General features: G+C 45.0%; 1 protein-coding gene across 4 annotated transcripts in view; it reads right to left on the minus strand.

Annotated features, from left to right (window-relative positions):
* DNM2 (dynamin 2) overlaps positions 1 to 23,698 on the minus strand; it is a 658,491-nt gene that overhangs the window by 202,281 nt on the left and 432,512 nt on the right. For all 4 annotated transcript variants that reach the window (XM_069231533.1, XM_069231530.1, XM_069231531.1 and 1 more), the window contains exon 15: positions 4,871 to 4,980. In XM_069231533.1, coding sequence (XP_069087634.1) covers positions 4,871 to 4,980 — 110 coding nt within the window. The remainder of the gene's footprint in view (positions 1 to 4,870; positions 4,981 to 23,698) is intronic.

Here is a 23,698-nt window from a genome sequence, read left to right on the forward strand (position 1 = left end):
GTACTAAATTTAGGGGGGCATTAAGGGGAGCAAAGGGAGGTAGCCTATGGGCTCCGTACCCTTGGGGTCACTACACCCCCTAGATGACCACTTCTTTTGGGAAGTGGGCATCACCCTGTCCCAGAATTCTCAACTCCACCACACACAAGATGCCAGAATTCTTAAGGCAGTTTTCACTTCACGCTGGTCGCCGTATGGGTGTGTCCAGCCTGCAACTGCAACTGCAACCCACATCCTGCATAGCTAATTTTCCTGCCTGCCTGGGTGCGAAATGGGCAAATGGGCATCGGGGGCGGGGGGTGTCAGTATCTCTTTCTGAGGACAGCCAGATCTACATACCAAAGGTGGTGGGCTCCTTTGAAGCTTCCCGCCTTGGAATGCAGAGCTGAAAGTCATCCTGTTGGGAAGGGTGTCTACACCCCTCCCAGAGCAGGCTTTGGTTCTAACCTCCACAGAGAGAAGGCTCTCACTCTTGGGGGTCAGAACCTTGTCTGTTCATGGCAGGCTAGCTGGAACTAATCGGTTAGCCGACCAGCAGTTGGTAGGTTGTTCAGGGGACACCTGTAAGGTACTATTAAATCCATCAGTGAGGGTTTATTAATACGAGACGTCTGAAACCAAACATCCCTAGTTTCAGTGAAGCCATCATGTAGCTGGGGAACTCGTACTGACCAGTGTCCTGCATATGTACTTAAAATGGCTTCCCTCTTCAGTTACCATGTCTAAGAATCCACAAAGACATAACAGGGGCATATCTGCTCCTGCAGATATGTCCACACAGGTAATATAGTGCACCCTGCCTTAGGGCTGCAAGGCCTGCTGTAGGGGTGACTTACAAATATCACAGGCAGTTTTTTTTATGGGACATAGCACAAAGGCTTTATGCCGTGTTTTCACTTTTTTGAACACCTCTGTCATACAGCCTGCAGTGGCAGTCTGTATGAGGTTGGTGTTGGGCCCTTTAAAGTGACTGAAACTGTGCTGCTCCTCATAGGGACCCTCCTCAGTACCTAGGCACCAGGGGTACCATTTATTAGAGACTTAAAGAGGTGTTAAAGGGTCTGGCCACATGAGGATCAAGTGACCAGGTGTCTTATTTTGGGAAAGGAACACCGGCACTGTCGACCTGGTTACAGGACCCCAGTTCACTTCAGTCAAAGTTGCATCAAAAAACAGGCAAAAAGTGTGTTTGTGTGTGTGTGTGCGCGTGCGTGTGGGGGGGGGGGGGGGGGGACATAGGGGGAGAAGAGATTGAGGGTACTGCAACCAGAAAGCACTGCGATCATTAAATACAGTCTGTTGGGCTGATACACACACACACACACACACAGTTTGGGAGAATCGTAGGCCCTCTTCGGATCAGACGATACAGGACGACAGAATGTGGTCATGTATGTTACCTCCGCTGCGCTGGATACCATGGATTTCACTGGCAGGATGGTCAATACCAGTGATGTCGCACAGACATGCCAGGATGTGGTCCGCTGTTTTCCAGCGATCTCCCGACTTCACTAATGGACATGCCCTTTGACAGGCATTGCCTCTTTGGAGAGAAGGCTTGCTCCACTTTGAAACGCTTTAAAGACAGCATAGCTACAAAGGGGCAAGGCCCATCTAACAGCCTCCGTGTGTGATGCTTGCACGTCTCCAGAGAAGCCCGTAGAGCTCAATCACATATGTAGCCAAAGCAACATGCTAGTTCTAACTGCTTTGCCCAAGCAGTCAGTGTCCAGTCCACAACGTATCTCATATTTGGTTGTGTCCTTGAAGTTATGAGCCAGGGAGACAACATTCATCAGGAACTGCTGCCCAGATCATGCTAGACATGTCCTGGAGCAAAGGTGAATATCGCTGTAACATACAGCTGGCGCTGACTGACCGCAGGGCTAGGCAGCATAATGAATACATCTTAGGCGGTCATTCTGACCTTGGCGGAGGTACCGCCGTCAGAACACCGCACCGTGGTCAAAAGACCGCGGCGGTGATTCTGAGATTTGCCCTGGGCTGGCGGGCGGCCGCCAAAAGACCGCCCGCCAGCCCAGGGCAAATCAACCTTCCCACTAGGATGCCGGCTCAGAATTGAGCCGGCGGAGTGGGAAGGTGCGACGGGTGCAGTTGCACCCGTCGCGTATTTCAGTGTCTGCTAGGCAGACACTGAAATACTTTGTGGGGCCCTCTTACGGGGGCCCCTGCCGTGCCCATGCCATTGGCATGGGCACGGCAGGGGCCCCCAGGGGCCCCGCGCCACCCCCTACCGCCATCCTGTTCCTGGCGGGAGAACCGCCATGAACAGGATGGCGGTAGGGGGTGTCAGAATCCCCATGGCGGCGGAGCGCGCTCCGCCGCCATGGAGGATTCTGACGGGCAGCGGAAAGTCGGCGGTACACCGCCGGCTTTCCGCTTCTGGCCGTGGCTGTACCGCCGCGGTCAGAATGCCCGGCGGAGCACCGCCGGCCTGTTGGCGGTGCTACCGCCAACCTCCGCCATGGCGGTAATTACCGCCGGGGTCAGAATGACCCCCTTAATGTCTTAATTCTCTTGAAATATGTAGGGTGGGGTGGGTCACAGGAAAAGAATTTGTGTTTCCCTTTTTGGAGGAAGACTGGACCACCTGACTTTTTGTTATTGAGTGTTACGTTAAATATTAGGATTGCCTGGCGCCAGCCTGTGGAATGTTGCTACCTGTCTGTTCACCAGTGCGAAAGGACAAGACTTAGCCTAGAAGCCACAGTAATGTGTTGGTCAGGGCCTCAGTGAATGGCATTCAGAGGATGTCTGTCCAGGCTGCCTAATTTCAGTTAGAAAATTGTCTTGACTTCAATTGAAAGCAGTTTTAAGCCCTATACCTCAGCTCCATGGTGAATCACAATAGTAAATAGTAAACAAAGCACTCGCCTCTGCGGGTGGTCAGGGCAGGTGTGGGGGATGGAAAACCAACCCGTATCCAGGAAAGTGTCAAAGCTCAGTCTCCTGTAAAGCAGTATGGTGGTAAATCACCCCCATCATCTCCTAAGTCATCTCTCCTAAGACTTGTTGACTCTGGTCGAAGTGAGAACCGAAAAGTTGCTAAAGCACTGTGAAACTTAGGTGAGTATGGATCAAAAGTGATCTTCTCCATAGACAGTGACATCAGTGGAGTCCAAATGATATCTCACACCATTCCACCTTCTCTTTAGAGTAGAGGAGTGGGAATGGGCAACATCACTGCACCTTATGTTTGGAGCAGAGGAGTAGGATTGGGCAGAGTTCTGCTTCAGTTTTTAATGGTTGCTATGGACTTCAAGCAGTGGAGTGGTCCTGAAAATGCAACTGTAACTAGGACCAAGATTGGTCCCGCCACTTGAAGCAGGATCTCCTTGAAGACCGCAACTTCTGCTTGTGTTCAGTGACATACAATTTCACCTCCCAGTCTTGAATCACCTTTAGGTGCACGAAGGTGCACTGATCAAGAAACCTCAAGACGTGTCCTGAGCCCAGGCACCAAAGGCACACCTCGTTTAGGTCAGTGACATACATCTGCATCCTGAAGTCGCTGCAGGGCTTAAATCCTGGTATTTTCGATAGCGATATTATTGTTCCATAGCACACTGTGGAAAAGATTGGAGTTGTTTAGAAACTGAAACTGTGGAGCGGAGTTCCGGTCCGCATTAGAAGGTGCTGCACAATGCAAACTAGCTGTACACTTCAGCACTGCTGCAAATAAATCTAAGGTGAGGAATTTGCGCTTAAACGTATCCAACTGAAAAACTTGATTTTCTTCAGTAAGAGGGCGGACATGACTGCACAAAGAAAGGGAGGGGCCACCAACAGAAAATTATTTGGGTTGCCTGTACCTGTACTTTTTGCTCCCCTACTATTCATGAATTACAGCATAACAAGGGTATTTACTAAAGGCCAACTGACCACCACTCCCTCATTACTTTCCAGGTGAGGGCCTCCCATGGAAAACTATTTGGGCTGCCTCTAACCAAGTACACTTCTGTGTGTCCCACCTTTATCGTTCAAGTGTAGTGGCATAACGCAGACTGCAATCCTGGTCATGGGTGTAATGCAGGGACCCACAATTAGGCAGAATCAACAAATTAATCTAAATTGCATGTACTCTCTCTCAGACCTCTTTCTCCTATGAGATGAGGAAGGACAGTGACCGAAGACAAGGTACGGACACCAATGTTGTCACTAATTTATAGCACCAAAACACTTCCCTCAGACTGTCCTGCAAGTTCAACACTGTTACTATCAAGTACACAGTGTATGTGTTAGTTGTCCACTAATGAGTCTCAGCGCCCCAATAGCAGTGTGATTGCAATGCAATAGAATAAACAGTATTTCTAAATTAATATCAATATCACACAAAAAAAAGATTAACATTTTTCTCAAAAAGTGGGTCAAAACATAGGTAGGTAAATATGGATACTTGAGTATAGTAGTGTGGTTCACATATTGCACTAAATTGTACATTAGATTTTTCAGCAGAATGCAGATTACATTACTGAAAGATGGTATCCTGAATTACCTCGAAGACAAGTTCACAAAATCTCATTGTACTAATCAGCAAGAAAATAACTTTTGTGTGAAACAATTTTATTTAATGGAAAGCAGTGCATCTCCTATTGGATTCAAAGCACTGACAAGTACTGTAAGCTTCCAAGTTTGAGACAACCTGGCATAACGTGGAGTGGACGCCTTCATCTCACTAAACAGGTTTTCTGCACTCTTAGAGTCGCTCAGGCACAACTAAATACAACAAGGGAACAAAGATGTCCCATCTTATGCAAGTGCAGCAAGAGAGACCCATCATATGAAAGCAAACATCAAAGGAAGAGCACTCGTTAAAGTACACATGGTTATATAGTATTAGCCTCCTAACCTCTGCTCTGTGTTAAAGATGGCGAAGATGTGCTTGGTAGACATGAAACCCTTCTCCACATCCCGGATCTTGAGGTTATCAAGAGGCAGCATATACTTCTTTTCTTTTTCCTAGAGCAGGAACGAAAGTTGAGTTATGGAAGAGAATAGATAAATGGATGAGAAAACCAGAAGCATCATGAAAAGGTTAAAGCAATGGCATATAACATTGTCTCTACACTGTAGGTATAATCCATAGATTTGTGGGTGCAGTACAGTTTTTGTCAATCCTCAATGTAGAAAGTTCTACTAGGCCTATGAATCTATGGGTAATTCAATGCTAGACATATTGGTTCTGTGTTCCCCCAAAGATTTAACAGGACTGTTGTGCTCATATGATCTGCAGTCCACTGGTGACCAGAAAAGCCAAGCACAACATACTGACAGTATTATACCCATCAACTCGCCCTGACCTCATTATACACCTCAACCGAAAAGTTACACTTCCATTGACCCTTCAACTAAGCAGTTCTACACACAATGATCGCGTTACACGCTTCAATTGAATCGTTTTACATAAAATGGCCACATTAAACAACCTGATCAATCATTATACGCTCACTGTATTGTGCCCTTCCATGGATTCATTCTATAAATGCGTGCACAGACACAGATGGCAACAGACTCTTTGATGGCCTCCAACACACTGCCCAGATAATACCCTTTAATGGAACAGTTCAACACTCATTTATCACAATTTATCCTTTAATAAGAGTTGCGCGCGCACACACACTAACCGCAATAAACCCTTAGATAAAATCATTTTTCAAAGACCACAATTCTATGGAATCATTCTACACACACTACTGATCTCATTATGCTCTTCATCAGAATCATACACGCACTGACCCCAATGTACGCAGATGTTGAACAAACATTCACATTATCCCCGTTGCTGGATCCTCACACACACTGCACTACATAGACATTTACTTTTCGATGCAATCACCCGACGCACACAATGACGGCATCATTCCCTCTATGAAATCCTTGAGCATGTGTGCCCACACAAAGTGACCACACAATACCAGTTGATGGAACTGTTGTTCAGGCAGTGACTGCGTTTCATTTTGAGCCAGGGTTTCTAAGTCTATTCATTGATTTTGCAATTTTATTTCAGTAGCTCGGCTTTAATACTGCTAAGTTGACTGGTTTATTCTTCATTGATCTAGCTCCTACCTATGACTCCCTCATAAATCACCATGCAGCCCCAACTAGAGTCCCTGCATGTGCAGCCCAGTCTTCATTGTTAGCGTATTTCATTTTTTTTTTTTTTTTTAAACATGGTTAAGGTTTGGCCGAATAAACATGCCCCGAGTAAGTGAGGCGCACAGCTCCTGTTCTAGGTCCTTTGCCCGGTGCATATTCTGCCATTAGTATGGCCTCTCAACACTAACCAACATGCAACTACACTACACACAAATGGACAGATTTACGCACACCCAGTAGGTCCTTCATGCTAACTAGTCGTCCCAACACAGAGAAAAAAAAACACATGGACACAACACCCTCACTGAAGTACACAATCACAAATAAACCCCCTCCCGTAATGCGACAATAGTGGGCACCTACAAATCTGTGAATAAGCAATCTGGTAAGCACGTTTACGGATTCATGTGCCTGCTGCAGAGATATTTGTGGTATGTGCTATCCAATAGTTTAAATCCTAGTAAAGCAGCTTTGCTTATTCATTACAATGTTGCAGTGTAAACTGCAGATCACAGGCTCTACTTCTCGTAAAACAGCTTGGAGGTTTGGCAGCCTGTCGAGGAACTGTGTACATTAACAGCACAGACTCAGTTAAGGTGGAGACCCTGTACCAGCTGGTAAAGAGACAGTCAGCACTGACCAAAGACTCCTTAAATGACAGAATCTAAAAATGTCTAGATTGTCTTTTTTTAATAAAGTCACCCAGTTACGATTTGCCACAGACAAAGCCTCTGTCCCGTCTAGCATGATCCAAAGAAGTGCTAGTTGGAGATGCCACAGCTGGCGAAAACAGCTGCAGTAAGGACTGGGTCATGATGCATGTAACATAATCCACACCATAGTCAAAATGACAAAGCTGGGGAAAGAGAAAGAAAACTAGGGCAGACTATAAGCAACAAAACGTATAATTCCTTTTTCGTTCCTCCACGTCTTTGGCCAGAGGAAGCTGTGACTATTTGCAACCATAAACCAACCATACCAACCCTGACACCGAACAGGTAACCCCCAAGCACATACACGTAAGTGTCACAAACCTCAATGCCCCAACACCACCCAGTCTAACCTAACCAATCCTAACTCCAACCAGCCCCTTAACTTAGCTGTCAAATGCTAGCCCAGATCCTTAAAAGTAACTTCCAAATTCTGCTCTGAGCGGTCACCCTGACACTTCATTTAAACTCCACCCTTATTTCGCCCTAAATGACTTACTCTAACTTAAAGTACAACATCAAACAGACCAAAATCCTACCTCCAACCATAACCCTCTTCATAATCACCACTAACCCAACCATTAACCTGATCCTATCGCCAATGATGTCACAAAAAACATTCTCCAACCTTAAAGTGACATCCAGCAAACTCCAACAAGCAGCACACCAACCATAAATCTCAGCTCGAAACACTGCTTCCAGCCGGCAACTTCAAACTTAAAATTACATCTAGAACAAAAAAACGAACTACTCATCTGCAAAACTCAACATAGACTCTACCTGAAATCCACAACTCGAACCCTATCACTCAAATTCAATCCGCAACATCAACGTCGAGTCATAATCATAACCCCAATCCTCTTCTTCAAGGCCACCAGTACACCCAAGACAACCACACTCCCGATCTCAACCTGCAACCTTGAGCCAAGATCACCACTTTAACCCTACCAACCAACCACAACGTTTATCAATGTGAGCTCAGCACCACACTGCCAACCCAATCTCTACAACACTATTTCCACAAACCCCATCCTCAACTCACTACCCCAACTATAACCCCAACTTCAACTCAAACCCTGACTCCCATAGTGCACCCTGGCAGAGATCTGTTATCCAATAAGGCTTCAATATCTTAAAGCAAATTTTAAAAGGTGCATGGCGCTGTAATTACCACTAATGTAAAATCCCTAACAGCCCTGTCTCTAACTGTACTCCAACCTCACCTTCCAACCCGAGGTCTCCCGTCCTTGAGGTCTGCAACACGGTGATGCTGGCACATCTTGAATTTTTCACAGATCTTAAGACATGCTATGCTCCAGGACTCCCATACCTACGACTACTTGCTTTCCTCCTAGTGCTTCCTAAAACTCACCTCCCGCTCTCCACAGCACCCCCAACTCTTCCCAGACAGGTGGGCCAGCCTTGTGGATACAATTTTGCCAGTTTGTCCTACATTTAGGCTATTTGCCCCTTTCATTGCCTGCAGTGAGTTAGTGCCCAATGCCAAATGCCCCTCATTTTGCTGTTTCCAGGACAAGTAAGACAAAAGCTCATCAGGGGGATTTGAGTTACCCCCAAAGAGCAGAGTGGCTGGGTGTCACTTTCTCTTCTTCAGCCCCTACAAGAGTTGTTAAGGAGGTGCATGTCAGCGCCATGCATTTTTGTTCCTGTGACTGGGAGGGATCCTGCACAACCCAGTTATTAGAGATGCTAATAAGGAACGTGTTTATCTTACGTTAGTCCTGAATGACTGAAAAACCATGCTAGAAGTCTACCCAGGAAATATCCTCTTGGAGGCCATTTCTTTCACTCAGCCTGAATCAAACTGCTCACACAAGGTCAGCTCATGGCAGAGTATAATATTCCTAGGATCACATATTTTGGTAAAGTAGGAGACCTGAAACTGCAACACAGTACTTCTTGCTGGAAAGGATATAACGTTACCACTGTATAATATCTGATGACTATGCCATGAAACTGGGTGTTGTTTAGTGCCCCCTCTCTAGCCGAGGTATTACCCAGGCAAGTTTTTATGTCTGTCGTCATTCTATACCTTTTGATTATACAAAATTATCTGTAAAATATACTTACTTTGAGGCATTCAGACAGTCCTCTTCTACACACACGCACAAATGGCATACGTTTGCAAAAGCTATGAAAAGTAAACAAGCATTAACACAGCCAAAAGACTGGTGGCCACGGCAGACCTACAGGCTTTGCCAATGCTTTTTTTTTTTTTACCACACCAAAAAAAAACAAAAAAAAAAAAAAACGGAGGCGGCAAATAAATTTTAAACAAGTTATTGGCGAAGACCACACAACTAACTCAAACAGAAGGCCAAGATTCACTTCTCATTCCAGTTTTCAACCAGGCTCACCACCATCTGGGTGACTTGTATTATCTATTAAAAGGGAATGAGTTAGAGAAGGTGGTTGTGGAATGAAATCCCAAAAATGTGCACACCCCAACAGACGTATTGTGGAGTATCCGTGCGAGCTGTGTCCTGTTAAGTGATAGTGGAAAGTTGGCCACCCCACTCGCCGGTCGTTCACATCTGGAAGCGCTCTGCGTGCCTTGGCCTCCGCGCTCCAGCCATCATTCGGGCGCACACAGACGCCCCCACAGTGCCCCCAAAGTGACGTCCTCTCTGCAGGCCCCGAACCCGCCCTCGTTTCCTGAAGCCCACAATTTGTTCCAGACTGAGCTGCCACGTCGGAGCGCGCACTGCAAGTCTGTTAGGAAAGCAGTGAGGGGGACGCCGTCCCTTCTCGCCCCTCGGACGAAAACGTTTGTATAAATGGCGGGAAGGACCTCCATCGGACCCGGGCGGAGACCCCGCCGGCCCCGCTTGCCCAGTGTTCAGACTACCTGTTCAGGAGGCTGCCAGTTGTACAGTAGTCTGCACATTGGTTAGGCTGGGCTGGCTCGGCAGCGAACCACAGGAGGAGCGGCGAGGGCAGTCGGAGCACGGAGATCGCGCAGGTAAGCTGCACGGCCTAGAGAGGACTCCACTGAAGGCAGGTGATTGCCGGCCATAGAGCCAGCAGGTGTGGCATTGGAAAGGTCTGGCACAGGACTGACTGCGCCAGGCACGGTGGCGTGTGCAGGTAAGAGTTGGTGAGAGGGGCGACAGGCAGCAAAACGTGGCACAGAGCACACAAAACAGTGTCGTCAGCCTGTAGCAACGGTACCAACATAGCTCCATGACAGGGCCGATACGATAGTAGCTATATAATTAGGGGTTTACCATTGGCGAAGCCACTGTGTCGTGTCCCCTCTGGTGCTAGGAAGGAAAAGGGCACACCTGGGCCCTGTTTGAATTACAAAATACAGCATCATTCCGGGTTCAGAGGGCCTCCCGGTGTCACTGCACCTCCTGCACCAATCGAAGACACGCCTCTGGTCAGTACCAGCAGGCTAGGGCGACGGAACCGACATGCTGCTGCTTCAGTACGGCTAGGATGGGAGTACACGGCGGAGTCTCCGTGCGACCTGTAGATTAGTTAGGCTGCATGAAAGCGACAGACAGAGGCGACAATGGGCTGACATGGCAGAGCTACGGCGGGTGCAGAGATGTGTGCAGGTAAAGCTCTGTCATCGCTGCAACAAGCCCAACGACCGTACTGAAAGTGTGGCGACCGACACCCCCCTTCGAATAAAATGGAGCTGCAGCCCCTCCCCCAAAAAGTCCTCCAAGAGCATAAGAATTTATGTCATTTGCACAGGAAGGCAGTAGCTTTAATTTGACAATGCAGCAGTGCTAAGCACGCTCGTTATACTTTCGTGGCACAAGTCCTTTCGAGGGTGATACTATACTTTCAATATGACGTCACTAGTACTTTTTAGCAGGGCTGTAATGCTTTAAACTGGACAGCAACACCACTTCAAAAGCAGTGCTGGTATTAGTTACAGTTGAAATAGTGCAATCTTAGTGCTCATGTCTCAAAGAGCTGGAAAGATCGGGTTAGAAGTGGGGTTAGAAACCGGACCTGCAGAGCTCTGCCTATGTAACCAAGAAGTCGCATTTAGGTTAGGGTCCAGTCAATCTATCATCCTTCCGAGGAGGATAAAACGAGTACCGTTTTGTTAAGAATCCCCGTCATTAACGTGTCAGGAAACCGTTTAATTGGTGAGTAACACTTTCTAGATGACAGGTGCAGAGGAGAAAACATAAGGTGGCTAGTAACAAATGGCAACTCCACAACTATGTAAACAACTTCCCCTAGAGGAAATGAAATATTTTAAGAATGTCCATAATATAGCCGTCTTTAGAAATGAATGATACTTGTGCTTTGTTTTCTAACCAAATTCCTAAAAAAAAAAAAAAAAAAAAAAAAAAAAAAAAAAACAGAATAGCCAATGTGCATAGATTTGGCTCAATGCAGCCAGCACGACCGAGATGGACAGAATAACCCGGGCGTGTGCTCAGAAAGGATGCTTGAGCGTTCCTGAAAAAAATATGGAGCATTTATAATTGAAAACTTTCGGGTGGAGGATGCTGAACAAATTAAGTCAGGGTCAAAACTGCCCTACTTTCATCTCCAGTTCTAAGTGACCTAGGAAAAGTTGCCACAAACAAATGCGTTCACATATATCGCTGGGAAATCGCCGAAAAAAAGTAGAACCTCCACATTTGACAATAATCTGAGGTACTACAAGTAATTGGAAACCGTGAATACGAAAGAAATACTTAATTACAAAACTCAAAAGGGAACAGAAATTTAAAATCTACTTAGTAAATGTTTGACACCAAGTGCCAAACATCCGCAAAGCAAACTTCGTTGTGATTCTTGCAAAAACACTGGGGAATTAATCTGAGAACATGTTTTAAGAATTCAATAGCTGTAGACTACAATACTGAAGGCGTCTCAAAATTACACATTTATACCAGGTAAAGCGTTTTCTGGACTCAAATAAAAATGTACAAACTAACTCACTTTGAGTAACTGACAACACTACAAAAACGCATTTTGAAGATCGAGATCAGTTTGGATTACTGAAGTGCATGCGAGTTATAAAAACAACTTTATGGATTAATTTCTAGGTTTTTAGCGCGATTTTTCATTCTAATTAATATTCATTTGTAACTGGACTCGCCAGAAAAAAATGTTTAATATTCACTTGTCAGGACAAACATTTATTAAACATCCTAACTAGAGGCGGGCGAGACACTGGACCTTGAAGTCACATGACTGGCTCTGGCCCAGCTTGTGGTCCTATTAGAACCGCACTCCCTATACGAGCCGAGCTTTAATATGGCTTCTGCCTGCCACCCACGCTCTAACATAATGAGCCAAGAATGACATTAAAAACTTTGACTTTTGATGTAAAACAGGGGAGGGAAATAAATACCCACCTAGTAGCTGAGCACAATGTAAAATCAGAAAAACTATGAATGGCCCTGGTTTTCCCTCTTGACCATACTCTGATTCTAGACCAATACAAATGCCTCTCAATTAAGTGATATAGCCTGATTTACTAAGTTTAAGCGCTTCTATACGTTAAAGAAACATTTTATTTTTGGAAGAGTCATCTTTTAAATGGTGTTTGTTTGTACAGTTTACGGCCAAACATTTTGAGGGCTCGGCTCGTGCATTGGGTCATTGAGCACAGTCAGACTCTCGGCTCGCCCTCTTAATTTGCTGGCTCGCTCAAGTCTAATTCTAAATACATCCCCACTTCCACATCTCCGCTCAGTGCTTGAAATGGAAAAAATAAAGTGCAGGTACTCTGTGATAGAGTACCTGCTTGTTTCTGAGAAGTGCCAGTACTCTCCAATTAAAAGAATTACGTTTTTCTTGAGGTGTGTCGTTACTCTCCCGCTCAAAATAGAAAAGTGCCGGTAGTCAGTACCGGACAGTACCGGCCCATTTAAAGCACTGCCTCCGCTTCAAACTTGTGCACAGCAACGGGGCGGGGTACATTCTTATTGACCAATAGATTCTGAAGAAAACTCACTTTACTGTATTTAAAAACATGTAAAGCGTACCTGAAGCTTCTAATCTCGGCCCTCATAACAGGCGGTATTTGTCTGTTTTAGCCGGAGGAGGGAAGAGATAGCATGAGAACGAGTCTAAGCCAGGGAGAGAAAGGAAATCACAGCGTGACTGCGTGTAAAGAACCAGAGGGTGGGAGATGAAGGGAGACAGATAAAGAAGGAGCTCAAATAAAGAGGGACAACGAGAGACAAAACAAGGAGAAAGAGAAAAGATAGAGAGGGAGAGGGCACGGAGGGAGAGAATGAGGAAGCAAGCAAGAGAGGCAAAAGATGAGGGACAACGGGAGAGAGAAAATTGAGTGATTGTGTGTACCGCAGAAAAGTGCAGGGAAATTAAAGGGGCAAAGAGATAGAGGCGCAAAGGGGAATGAGGGAGCTAGTGAGACAAAAATCAGAGAAAAGAGAAGGCGCTAGAGAAAAGGATGCAGTGAAGCGGGAGGGGGCAGTATGATATAGGAAGAACACAAAATAAAGTTAAGTGAGTCAGACAGAAAATGGTCGATAGTACAATAGAAAGATACAAAAAAGGATCAATAAGTACGAGTGAGATGGAGAGAGAAAACCATGCGGAGGCCCCGACAATCAGACACCTAGGGGTAACAAAACATTTCATTTGGCTAGTTAGCAGCCCAATGTTATCACCACCACAGTTAACACTTTTATTTAACGTGTCTTGTAAATTATTCCACAGATACCGAGACTGGAGTGGGGACTTTCAACTTCGGAGCACATTTAGCACGGCACGCGACATGATTGAAACAGGGGGACCGGAGATCGCTCCGCTATTCATCAAAACATCTGAATGCTTGTACTGGTGACCTGTACAGGTAGCGTAACAATGATACTTGTGTGTATAGCTGACTGCTGTACATACAATATAATCAACCCGCATATACGCCTTTTCATCCTGCAATAAAGAAAAACAGCAGTAAAAATAGAAAGAGTAGATAACTATCGTGAGCTGCCGCCAGACCTCGTTCAGAAATGCAGGTGTCACCTAGAAGAGGGACGAGCCACTCAAAGACCGAACCTTGAAGGTCTTCTTGGAACCATGATCCGAAAGGAAAGAAACGAACTTGAGGCAATGTGGTCTAGTGGGTAGAAACCTCGACCATACATGAGGAACAAGGTTCGAATCCCAGCAAAGCTCTCTGTGCCCCAAAAAAGATGTAAGTAATTTGTGTCTGTTGAATCCTCGGGCTAGGTTTGCCTAAGTAACACTACCTAAAAAAAAGTAGGTTCTGCCCATCACCCCCAACACCCCCCTTATCTCGCCCCCCAAGAATTACGGAAAAAACATTAATGTCCGAGATAACCCATTTAGTGCCTCAGTGGAAAAGTGGAGAATCTGGGATCAATCGCGGCTTTACTGCTCCACCAAAGTGTGTGATCCTATGCTTTGTTTCTCTCACCCTTATTTTTGTTAATTATAAAAATATGCTAGCACCTTCAAATACATGAGTTCAGGAGGTGCACTATACAAAAATTCTCTTTACTAGCCTATAATGCTGCTTCATGTAGAATAAAAATCTAGGCCCCATACATACAGAACCACAGGAATTAGTCGATTCTATTGTTATGGCGTTGTCCACATAATTATGGATTTGCCAAAATATGATGCGTATTTTAGAAACAAAACATGTTTTGAGCTCAAACATATCAAAAGGTACTAAAACGTACCTAGCGACGGATATTGCTGTGTATTGAAAGGCACCTTGCAGAAGTCGACTGGTCACTTTTCAATTGGCTGTTCTATTGTCACTAATGAGGTTGAACCTTCGGCCAGACAATGGTAACGTGCAATAAAGGTAAACTAATGCAGTAATGCTGTCACAAAATGTGCTGCATTACGCCACATAATTTACATTTTCTTGCAGCATCATTTGATCATTCCCTATTGCATAACTCCAGTGGCACTGCATTAAGAGTACGGATGACAACTCTGCCTCTTAGTTTACTAACAGGATTGTTACAGGACATAGTCAGGAATGTTTATCTGTGCATCTTTAAAACCACGTAAATACATTCCTCTCAATGTAGTGATGTAATCTGAAGTACTAAGGTGAAACGCTCCCGCGTGTTAAATACACGTATTTGAAATCTCAAAACACCTTCTATATTCTAATATGGTGCTTATTAAATGATCTGCATTTTAAATATTTTCACGGCTCGGCTCGTGCAGGGGCCCTTGGAGCCAGGGCCGGGTCTCGCTGTTGATTTGTTGGCTCAACCACCTCTGGTGTCGCCAGAGGACGCGGGGGGCGCACTGTGATGTGTCTGGAGAATCAGGCGAGGGCGGTACGAGGTGACCACATGGAATCCGTTTAGTTGTTTAGCCACTGCCATTGAAATTAGTAGCCCAGTTAGGTTACCAGCAACTAATTTGCACACTTCTACTCCTCGCGGTTTTGTAACTTTCGCAGTTCAATCTTTGGCTTCCACACGACAGTATGTGGGATCCTGGAGAAAATCACGATTTCCTTATGCTTCGGTTGGTTTACGTGGTGAAAACAAACAGTTCAAAGTAGGTCAGCTGCTAGCATTAAGGGCTACATATATAGGGTGACCATGCGTCCTGGATTTAACGGGACAGTCCCGGTTTTTCACTTGTCCCGGCAGAATTAGGCAAATTTGGTTTATGTCCCGGTTTTTCGAGGGGGTCAACTGAAAACAGTGAAAGACACTTTTTTTGATGTCCCAAATATGTGGTAGTTAGCAGATATTATAAGTAAGCAATGTAACTAAAAGGTATGATGATGGTTTTCAAAATTACTTATTATTTCTTTTCATAGTGCCTCTTCTGTGTTCTTAAATTGTTGAGAGCTGTCATTCAGGGGTGGAGCACGTAAAATTGTAGTCCTATTTTTGCAAAATGTCCCGGTTTTTTGTTCTCAAGATCTCGTCACCCTACATATACATAAACGGCTGTACTGGTATGCATGGCACGAGAGTGGCGCGCATTTTTCGATGGGACGTCAGCGGGCGGCCATGCTGTGGCACACAAAGCACCCATTCATAGGATGAGGCCGGGTGGCTTTCATTAAGCCGTGTGCCAGAGCGCCGCACTGAACGCAGCAGGAAATGGAAGGCCGCCCTCTTCCGTTCCAGGCAGGGGATTCGACAGGAGGGCGGGATATCAATGGTGCGATGGGGCCTCAAACCACACGAAGCCATACCTAGGAGGAAATGGGCGGTAATATTAACCCTGCCCCCTTCCCCAAGTCCCTCGCACTGCGTCAGTCTGCAACAATTCCATTGTGAAATCCCTTTATAAAGGTCAGCAGGAGGGCAGAGTGATACGCACATTATAAATACAGCCATTGGAATTATGCGGCTGCGGAATTACAAATTACATGTCAGTGCTGACTACACATTTGCAGCAAGAAACCTAAATTATGCAGCGTCTGCGACTAAAGGCTAATTATACAATACTTTCTGCGGTATCGTCTATTCATTTTGCTTTTTAACACACATTCAAAAGTAATCAAAATGCCAAATAAAACACAACGGATACGTAAAGAATTCTACACACCTATGGCAGACCCTACTTGAACGTTATTCACCAAAAGTAATTTTGTATTTCACGGAAGCAAAGAAACACATTTATTAATACTATCCCTTCTACTCTATAGAGTAAAACAGTTTGAATAAAAATAAAAAGTTGCACTCCAAGAAAATAAGTCTGTTAGAAGCTGAAAAGCTTATCGTAATAAGATGTGTGCACCATCTAATCAGCGCATCTCAGTTGCATTATATTTTGCTGCAGACAAGAACCCCGATAACCGGTTTGCCACTCCTAGATTTTATCTTGCTGAGCAAAGCAGTGACCGCCTTGTGGCTGGACTACATACAGTAAGAAATAGCTGAAAGGCGACCAGTTAACACAACAAAGCGTTACAAACCGCGTGCAATGATTTCAATACACTTTGACCCCTTTGAGCTATAAGCTTCTTTGCAAGTATAGGACTCACGTTTTAAGCAAACGGTAAATGAAGTGGTAAGGGCGTTCAAACAGAAATTATGCGCAAGTATCACTTTAAGGTACCCCCGGGTTGCTTTCCTCTAGCTACTCAAAACGGATAAAGATATATGTTTTTTAAAACTTATCATTCATGTATGGTTTATGGGATTCAAATGGGACTGGAATAGGACAATGGAGGCTACACTTACGTTCAGGTTGACTTCCTTCCACACTAAAGACCAAGCACGTGCTATCACCGTCCTCAGGCTCTACTCTCCCTCTCTCCAGGGTTTGATTTATCTGCTTCACATAGCACCAGAGAAGCTATCTAGTGGCGGCTTCAAGGAATGAGAGCCAGTAGACCAACTAAGACAAACTGCTATGACAAATGTACATGGAGTGCGCATTGTGCTACGCTTGGAGGAGGGCCTCGGTTGGGGTGGTGGTAGGTGGGCCGTCAGGCTGCGTGCTGTGCACTGGGCAAATACTATACTCTGAATGTACAAGGATTCATGTAAAATCATAATAAAAAGTCCACTCATCCTGTCCCCCATTTTTAGATCAAGCCTACTGGTTGCTAAAGGCATATGTGGGCTTACCATGCAGAGGTTGGAGCCCGTTCACTGCTTACTATTAATTGGCTTTTATGTCACCGCCAACTGCTTGCTTCTTATTTGTGTCGCAGCTGGTCAATCTTGCGTTCGTTTTGCCCATAGAGCATAGTCTCTTTACCATCTCTTTTGATTGGCTGGTTTATATATACATACTTCCCCTGCTTGCTTTTCAAACACTTCTTTTTAATTCACTACTTCATGGGAGTGCAAGTGTTTTTCAGCCATCTCTGTTGCCCAGTATCACCCGTGTGCTTCTCTCACCCCCTCACTATATTGCACTAACTCTCCTGTCCTCCCACCATTGCTATGCTGCCCGTATGCTTCTTATCCACCCACTCCACAATGCTAGTTTCTCTCCCCCTCCACGCATTGGTTTTCACCAGCTGTGCCCTCTGTGCTACCCCCACTCACTTCCCACCTGCACTTCAAACATTCCCTTTGAACATTTTCGTTCTTTTTATTCGCATATCCACTCAGATCACAGGATTTTTCCCTTATACAATAATGCTGCACAGCATCAGGGATGCTGTATAGCATGGCTACAATCTTTGACAAAGCCAACAGGTCTCAGAGGCAAGATCTGTATGCATCTCGACGGAGCAAAAGATGGAGATACATTCTGTATAACATGAAACAGGTTAATGAAATAATGTCTAGGAACATGAATGTTGTCCCAAACCACCTCAACCATGTTCTCAATACTTAAAGTGGGGTCCAGACTCAATCCAGCAACTGAAAGAGCAGCATCATGCAAGCCAGACAGAGTAGTATGGGAGTGGGGTTCAGGTGGAACTGGGTTGGTAAGTGTGTCAGGCGGAAAAGGGACTCATAACTACTGCTGCACAAAATAGTACAGAGTACAATATATGCTCAATTCTCCTGCCTCGAAACTCGAGAGTATTACAAAATAAGAAAGGGAGGACGGCTTCGAGAATCACAGAGGACGAAGTGTGAGCCGTTGTACATTAAATATATGGAGGAAATGCTATAACCCAAGAAAAAAAACTTATCTGTAACTCCGGTTTCCAGCAATGATACATGTCATAGATTCACATGCTTGGATCATTTACCATTATTAGGTTAGGCCGCCCTGGTACTTTTTCAAATAGCAATAAACAAAGTTGGCCAAACAGCAGTATTTGGCTACTAGCACATCTACTTCACTTGAAAAAATCCAATCTTCAGCCAATGAGGTGGTAGTGTTGAGCTCTACTTCCCCTAGAGGCCACCATAGCTAAGATTCCATAGCACTAGTGGGAAGCATAGCCACTGAGTAGGAAGGTGGGATGGGTGCATGTGAATCTATGAAAGATATCAAAGCTAAAGAACTGGACCTACGGGTTAGTAACTCATTTCCATCTTTATTGAAATATTTTGTGTAGAACTGCTTGACACACTGAAAGGTCAGCTGCTGAACCTGAGTCCAGGCAGTAGAGCTTTGTGAATGTGTACCTGCTTTTCCATGTGGGTGCCCAGTAGATCCAGAGCAGCACTCCTGCATAGATCACAGGTGCTGCCACTATGCTTCTAGCAGAATGCCCCTTCACCCTTCCTCCATAGGGGTGCTTTTCTTTCGTGAAAGTAATATAGGCTAAGAATCAGCAGGCAATGCCCTGTTTGGACAGAGGGCAGCCCCTGCCCAGACTGCCAAATGAGACTAATAGTTTGTCAGATAAAAGCTTACCTTTGCTCTTGTTCATGTGAAATATGGTGTACCTGTGTAAATCATCAAATGCAGTGTATTCTCAACGTACATCAAAGGGGCAGGAAAAAAGCTTAAAGATTAACAGGTATGTTCAAGTGGAAGTTCTAGATTGCTTTGGCCATGAACTGTTTGGTGCGCAAGATGGACCTGTCTTTTGTGACACAGCAAAATGGTTCCTTTACCGTGAAGGCCTGGAGCTCACAAATTCCACTTGCGGATTGTAAATGTATTTGTATAGCGCCTACTACCCCTGATGAGGCATCAAAGTGCTTTTTGGCAAATAGCACACTAATCCGGAACCTAAAAGGATTAGGAGTGAATTAGTATAGGGAAATATGAGTTAATTTGAGCGGTGGACATGCAAGTCTGTTAGCTGGATTGGTCAGTGTTAGAAATGGGATCTCTAGTTTGCAGTCAGTTTACAACCTGTCCACATAGAGACCCTCAACTCTAGTCAGGGTAAGGGAGCCACACACTTAAAATACCCCTTGCTCACTCCCTTGGCAGCTTAGCACAAACAGCCAGGCTTATCCCAGAGGCATTGTGAAAAGTATTTTACACACACACAGTAACACAGTGAAAACACTACAAATGGACACCACACCAGTTTAGAAAAATAGCCAATATTGATCTGAATATAACAAGACCAAAACAAAAAAAATCCAACATACACAAGAAAATATATCAAATTTTAAAGTTAAGAGTCTTAAATCGGTAGGAATCAATGGACGCATTGTTTTAGCACAAAGTAACTGGTGTGCGTCAAAAATAACGCTGCAGGAGACGTGATGCGTCAGAAAAGCAAGCAATGTGTCGATTCCTTCCTCGCATTTGAGGCCGGTCAATTCTTTCCCCGCCGGGTAGGCTATGAGTCAATTCTTTCCCCGTAGGACATCGATGTGTCGTTTTCCGGCCATGCAGCCTCGGTTCCTTGTGCTGATGTTGAAGATTTGGCGTCCAGGGACGATGGGTGGAAAATAGGTCACCAGCTTCCACTTCCAAGGGTAAAGGAACTGGATTTGGCACCACTTGGCAAGTCAGGACTCTAGCAGAAGAGCCCAGACACTGGAGGATGAAGTCTTTGATGTCCCTGAGATTTCATAACAGGAGGCAAGCTCAGTCCAAGCCCTTGGAGGACCTTGGAAAGCAGGATATAGAAAGCAAAGTCCAGTCCTTGTACTTCCCAGGTCAGAAGTAGCAGCAGCAGGCCAGGCCAGCAAAGCAAAGCAACAGGCAGAGTGGCAGATCCTCCTCAAGCATCCAGCTCTTCTCCCTGGGAGAATATCCTCAGTCCTGAAGTGTTCTGAAGTTGTGGGGTCAGCAGTCCAATACTTATACTCATTTCTGCTTTTGAAGTAGGAAAACGTCAAAGGAATGAAATCCTCAGCAGTGCACCAGACCCTGCCTCTCCCTGCCCTGGCCCCAGACACACTCCAGTAGGTGAGAAATTGCATTGTATAAGGACAGGCACAGTCCTATTCAGGTGCAAGTGTCAGCTCCTCCCACCACTCTAGACCACGAAGACCATTAGGACATGCAGGACACATCCCAGCTTCCTTTGTGCTACTGTCTAGAGTGAATTCACAAACAGCCCCACTGTCAGTCTGACCCCAGACGTGTAATTAGCAGCCAGACAGAGACACAGAATGGTTAAGCAAGAAAATGACCACTTTCTAAAACTAGCATTTTCAAACTTACGATCTAAAAAACAACTTTACCAAAATAAGTATTTTTAAATTGTGAATTCAGATACCCCAAACTCTAGACTTCTACTGCTCCTAATGGGAAATGGCACTTAAACGATATTTCAAGGCAATCACCATGTTAACCTGTGGGAGAGATAGGTCTTGTAACAATAAACAAGCATTTGCAATGCAACAGGTTTCGTATCACTTCGAGTTAGAGTTATTAGCAGTTGTAAACTCCCAACTGGACTTTTCTTGCCACATTAAATGGAAAAAAAAAAAGAGCACGATCGCGCTGCTACAGTTCACTCATAGTGAAACCTATCAGCAAAAGTGCAATTATCTACGTAATCGGCAAAAGTGTAATTAACTATGTAACACAGTCGATGTCATGCAAAGAGCTCAACTTCTGCCAAGCGAGATTGCGCTGCGAAAAAAGATGAAAAGTAGTCCACAAACCGGAGGGAAAACAGCAAGCCTCGTATGTTTTCAGTACTTTGTCGCTGCGCTCGAGGAGGGCTAACCACCGGAAAAGGCATGACACATGCATGCCTTCCACTAATGAAAGCAAGCAGATTTTAAAAGGCAAGCCCACGAACCAATGAAAGACATTGATGTGACATGGACGGGGCTCCGAGCCCTTCTCTAACTACTAAAGCGTCTCGCAAGCGATATGCATGCGCAAGCGCATGCTAGCGCAGGCTCGATCCTAAAAAAACAAAATTGGCAGTATTTCACTATCAGGATATGTAAGCACACTAGTACATGTACTACGTTTTAAATACACTGCACCCTCTCCCAGGGGGCTGCCTTGGGCCTACATTAGGGGTGACTAACATGTAGTAAAAGGGAAGCTTTGGGCCTAGCAATTAAGTGCACTTGCCAGGTCGAACTGGCAGTTTAAAACTGCACACATAGTCACTGCAGGTCTGAGACATGCTTACAGGACAATAGCAGATCTTCAAAATGTTGACACCGCTGCTAGATGAATTCTATCGATCAAGTTACCTTTGGTAACAGCCCTTACTGATGGATACTCTTAACTGCAGATTCCTCACCTTATGAATTAACTTGGGTGCCAGATTGGAACTTTGGAACTTTTCACAGCCATTGCTCTTGCCTACCTGCAGGTGGCGCACTCGGATTTTGCAACGGTTTCTCATTGCCTCCAGGAGTCCGCAGGGAGGCATAAATAGGCATCAGCACTATTACTACTGGTGCCGCACAGGGATTCGGGACGTCCACAGTTAAACACAAAAACAAACCAGACAATAATAACTGTCTTCCTCAAAGAGAGCAGAGTATCTGTGCTGGACCTGCTCTTTAGATCCAGCTTGTGAGCTAACACAATTTTCCTCTCCTCCATTGCCATTTTCACTGCTTCCATCTTCAGCCTGAGGTTTTCCAGCTCCAAAACATGCCTCCTCTCTGCTTGTCTGTCCCTCAGTTCCTCTGGGGTCTGACCATTAGAACAAACATTGCTACCTGCCCTTGTGGATGCTCTCCAACCAGGCAGATCCTGGTTATACAACATGTCACCATGTATGCTTTGCTCCTCTCCATCCACAACAACATTCTTCTCCTCTCTAAGCCCATCAGCCTCTTTTGCTGGCAACCAGGCCCCCATTGCCTTTTGTAGCTTCTTTTTAGTGAGGTTTTTAATAGGATATTTTAACTCTTTGCAGAACGTTTCAAGCTGAGGCACCATATAGGTCTACAACCTCACTTGCTCAAACACTACTTCTGCAGCTCCAACTAATGGCGAACTAGACAGAGACTGCCTCTTCTATAAAGAGAAAAGGAATGCATGCAGTGTTAAAAAATTAAACCTCAGTGCAAAACGGCAAGTTACTTAACTTGCTCTGGTCTGAAAACCCCTTGTAGCTTTCTTATTATTTCGATTCAACTGTTCTGAAGAACACCACACGCTTGGCATGTTGCTTTCTTTTGCTAAATCATTTACTGGATAACAAGTCATCTTAGGCAGTTCTGATATTAACATAAATAAATAAGCACATTTATGTCAACCTGCTTCAGCAGCCCCCTCCTCTATCATTCAACGGTGGCCACCTTAGTCATCGAAGTCACAAACACATGCAGTGTTTAAGGTTTTTGTCTTAAATAATTTTCTTGTAGTCTAGCAGTATTTATAGAGCGCTTTCTACCCTTGATGAGGCAGGGACACGCTTTTAGGTAAGCAGTGTTATTTTTAATGTAGTTCAATAGTGCAAAAGTATTTTGTTTTAGGAGATACAATAAGTGAGACGCTACTTATGAGCATACGTGAACTTTAAGAACGACTGAGGCAATCTTTAGGTTTAGCACAAGTGTACAACCTCTTGTACAGTTTTAAGTATACTTCTGTGGGCTTCCAGCTATTTAATTTGTTAGTTTCAGTGTCACTTAAAAATCCTTGCTTGCTAGTGGTCAGTCATACCTCTTTTGCCTCCTTCTGTGTGGAAGCAGGGACCAACTACTGTATAATTACGCTTGTCCTGTTTATCTCGTTTGTAGGGGACTTTTTTTTTTTTTACTTCTTTTCCTGCTCCTGCCCAGGGAAGCTTCCCTTTTCATTTGCAGAGCATTCTTGCTTTGAGTTTAGCTGTAAACAAGGCTATAAATCAGGCTATTATCTTGGCCACAGTTCGTCTTTGTGGGCAAACCTGAACCCAGGAAACCAGAGTCCTGCAACCTCCAACAACAAGAAAGACTGCTGACCTGAAAGCCCCGCAGAGACGACAGATACAACAACTGACTTGGCCCCAGCCCTACCGGCCTGTCTCCAGACTCAAAGAACCTGCACAGCGACGCATCCAGCGGGACCAGCATCCTCTGAGGACTCAGAGGAATGACCTGCACCTAAAGGACCAAAAACCTCCTGAGGACAGCGGATCTGTCCAGAAACAG

The sequence above is a fragment of the Pleurodeles waltl genome, chromosome 4_2, assembly GCF_031143425.1.
Source record: "Pleurodeles waltl isolate 20211129_DDA chromosome 4_2, aPleWal1.hap1.20221129, whole genome shotgun sequence".
NCBI lineage: Eukaryota > Metazoa > Chordata > Amphibia > Caudata > Salamandridae > Pleurodeles > Pleurodeles waltl.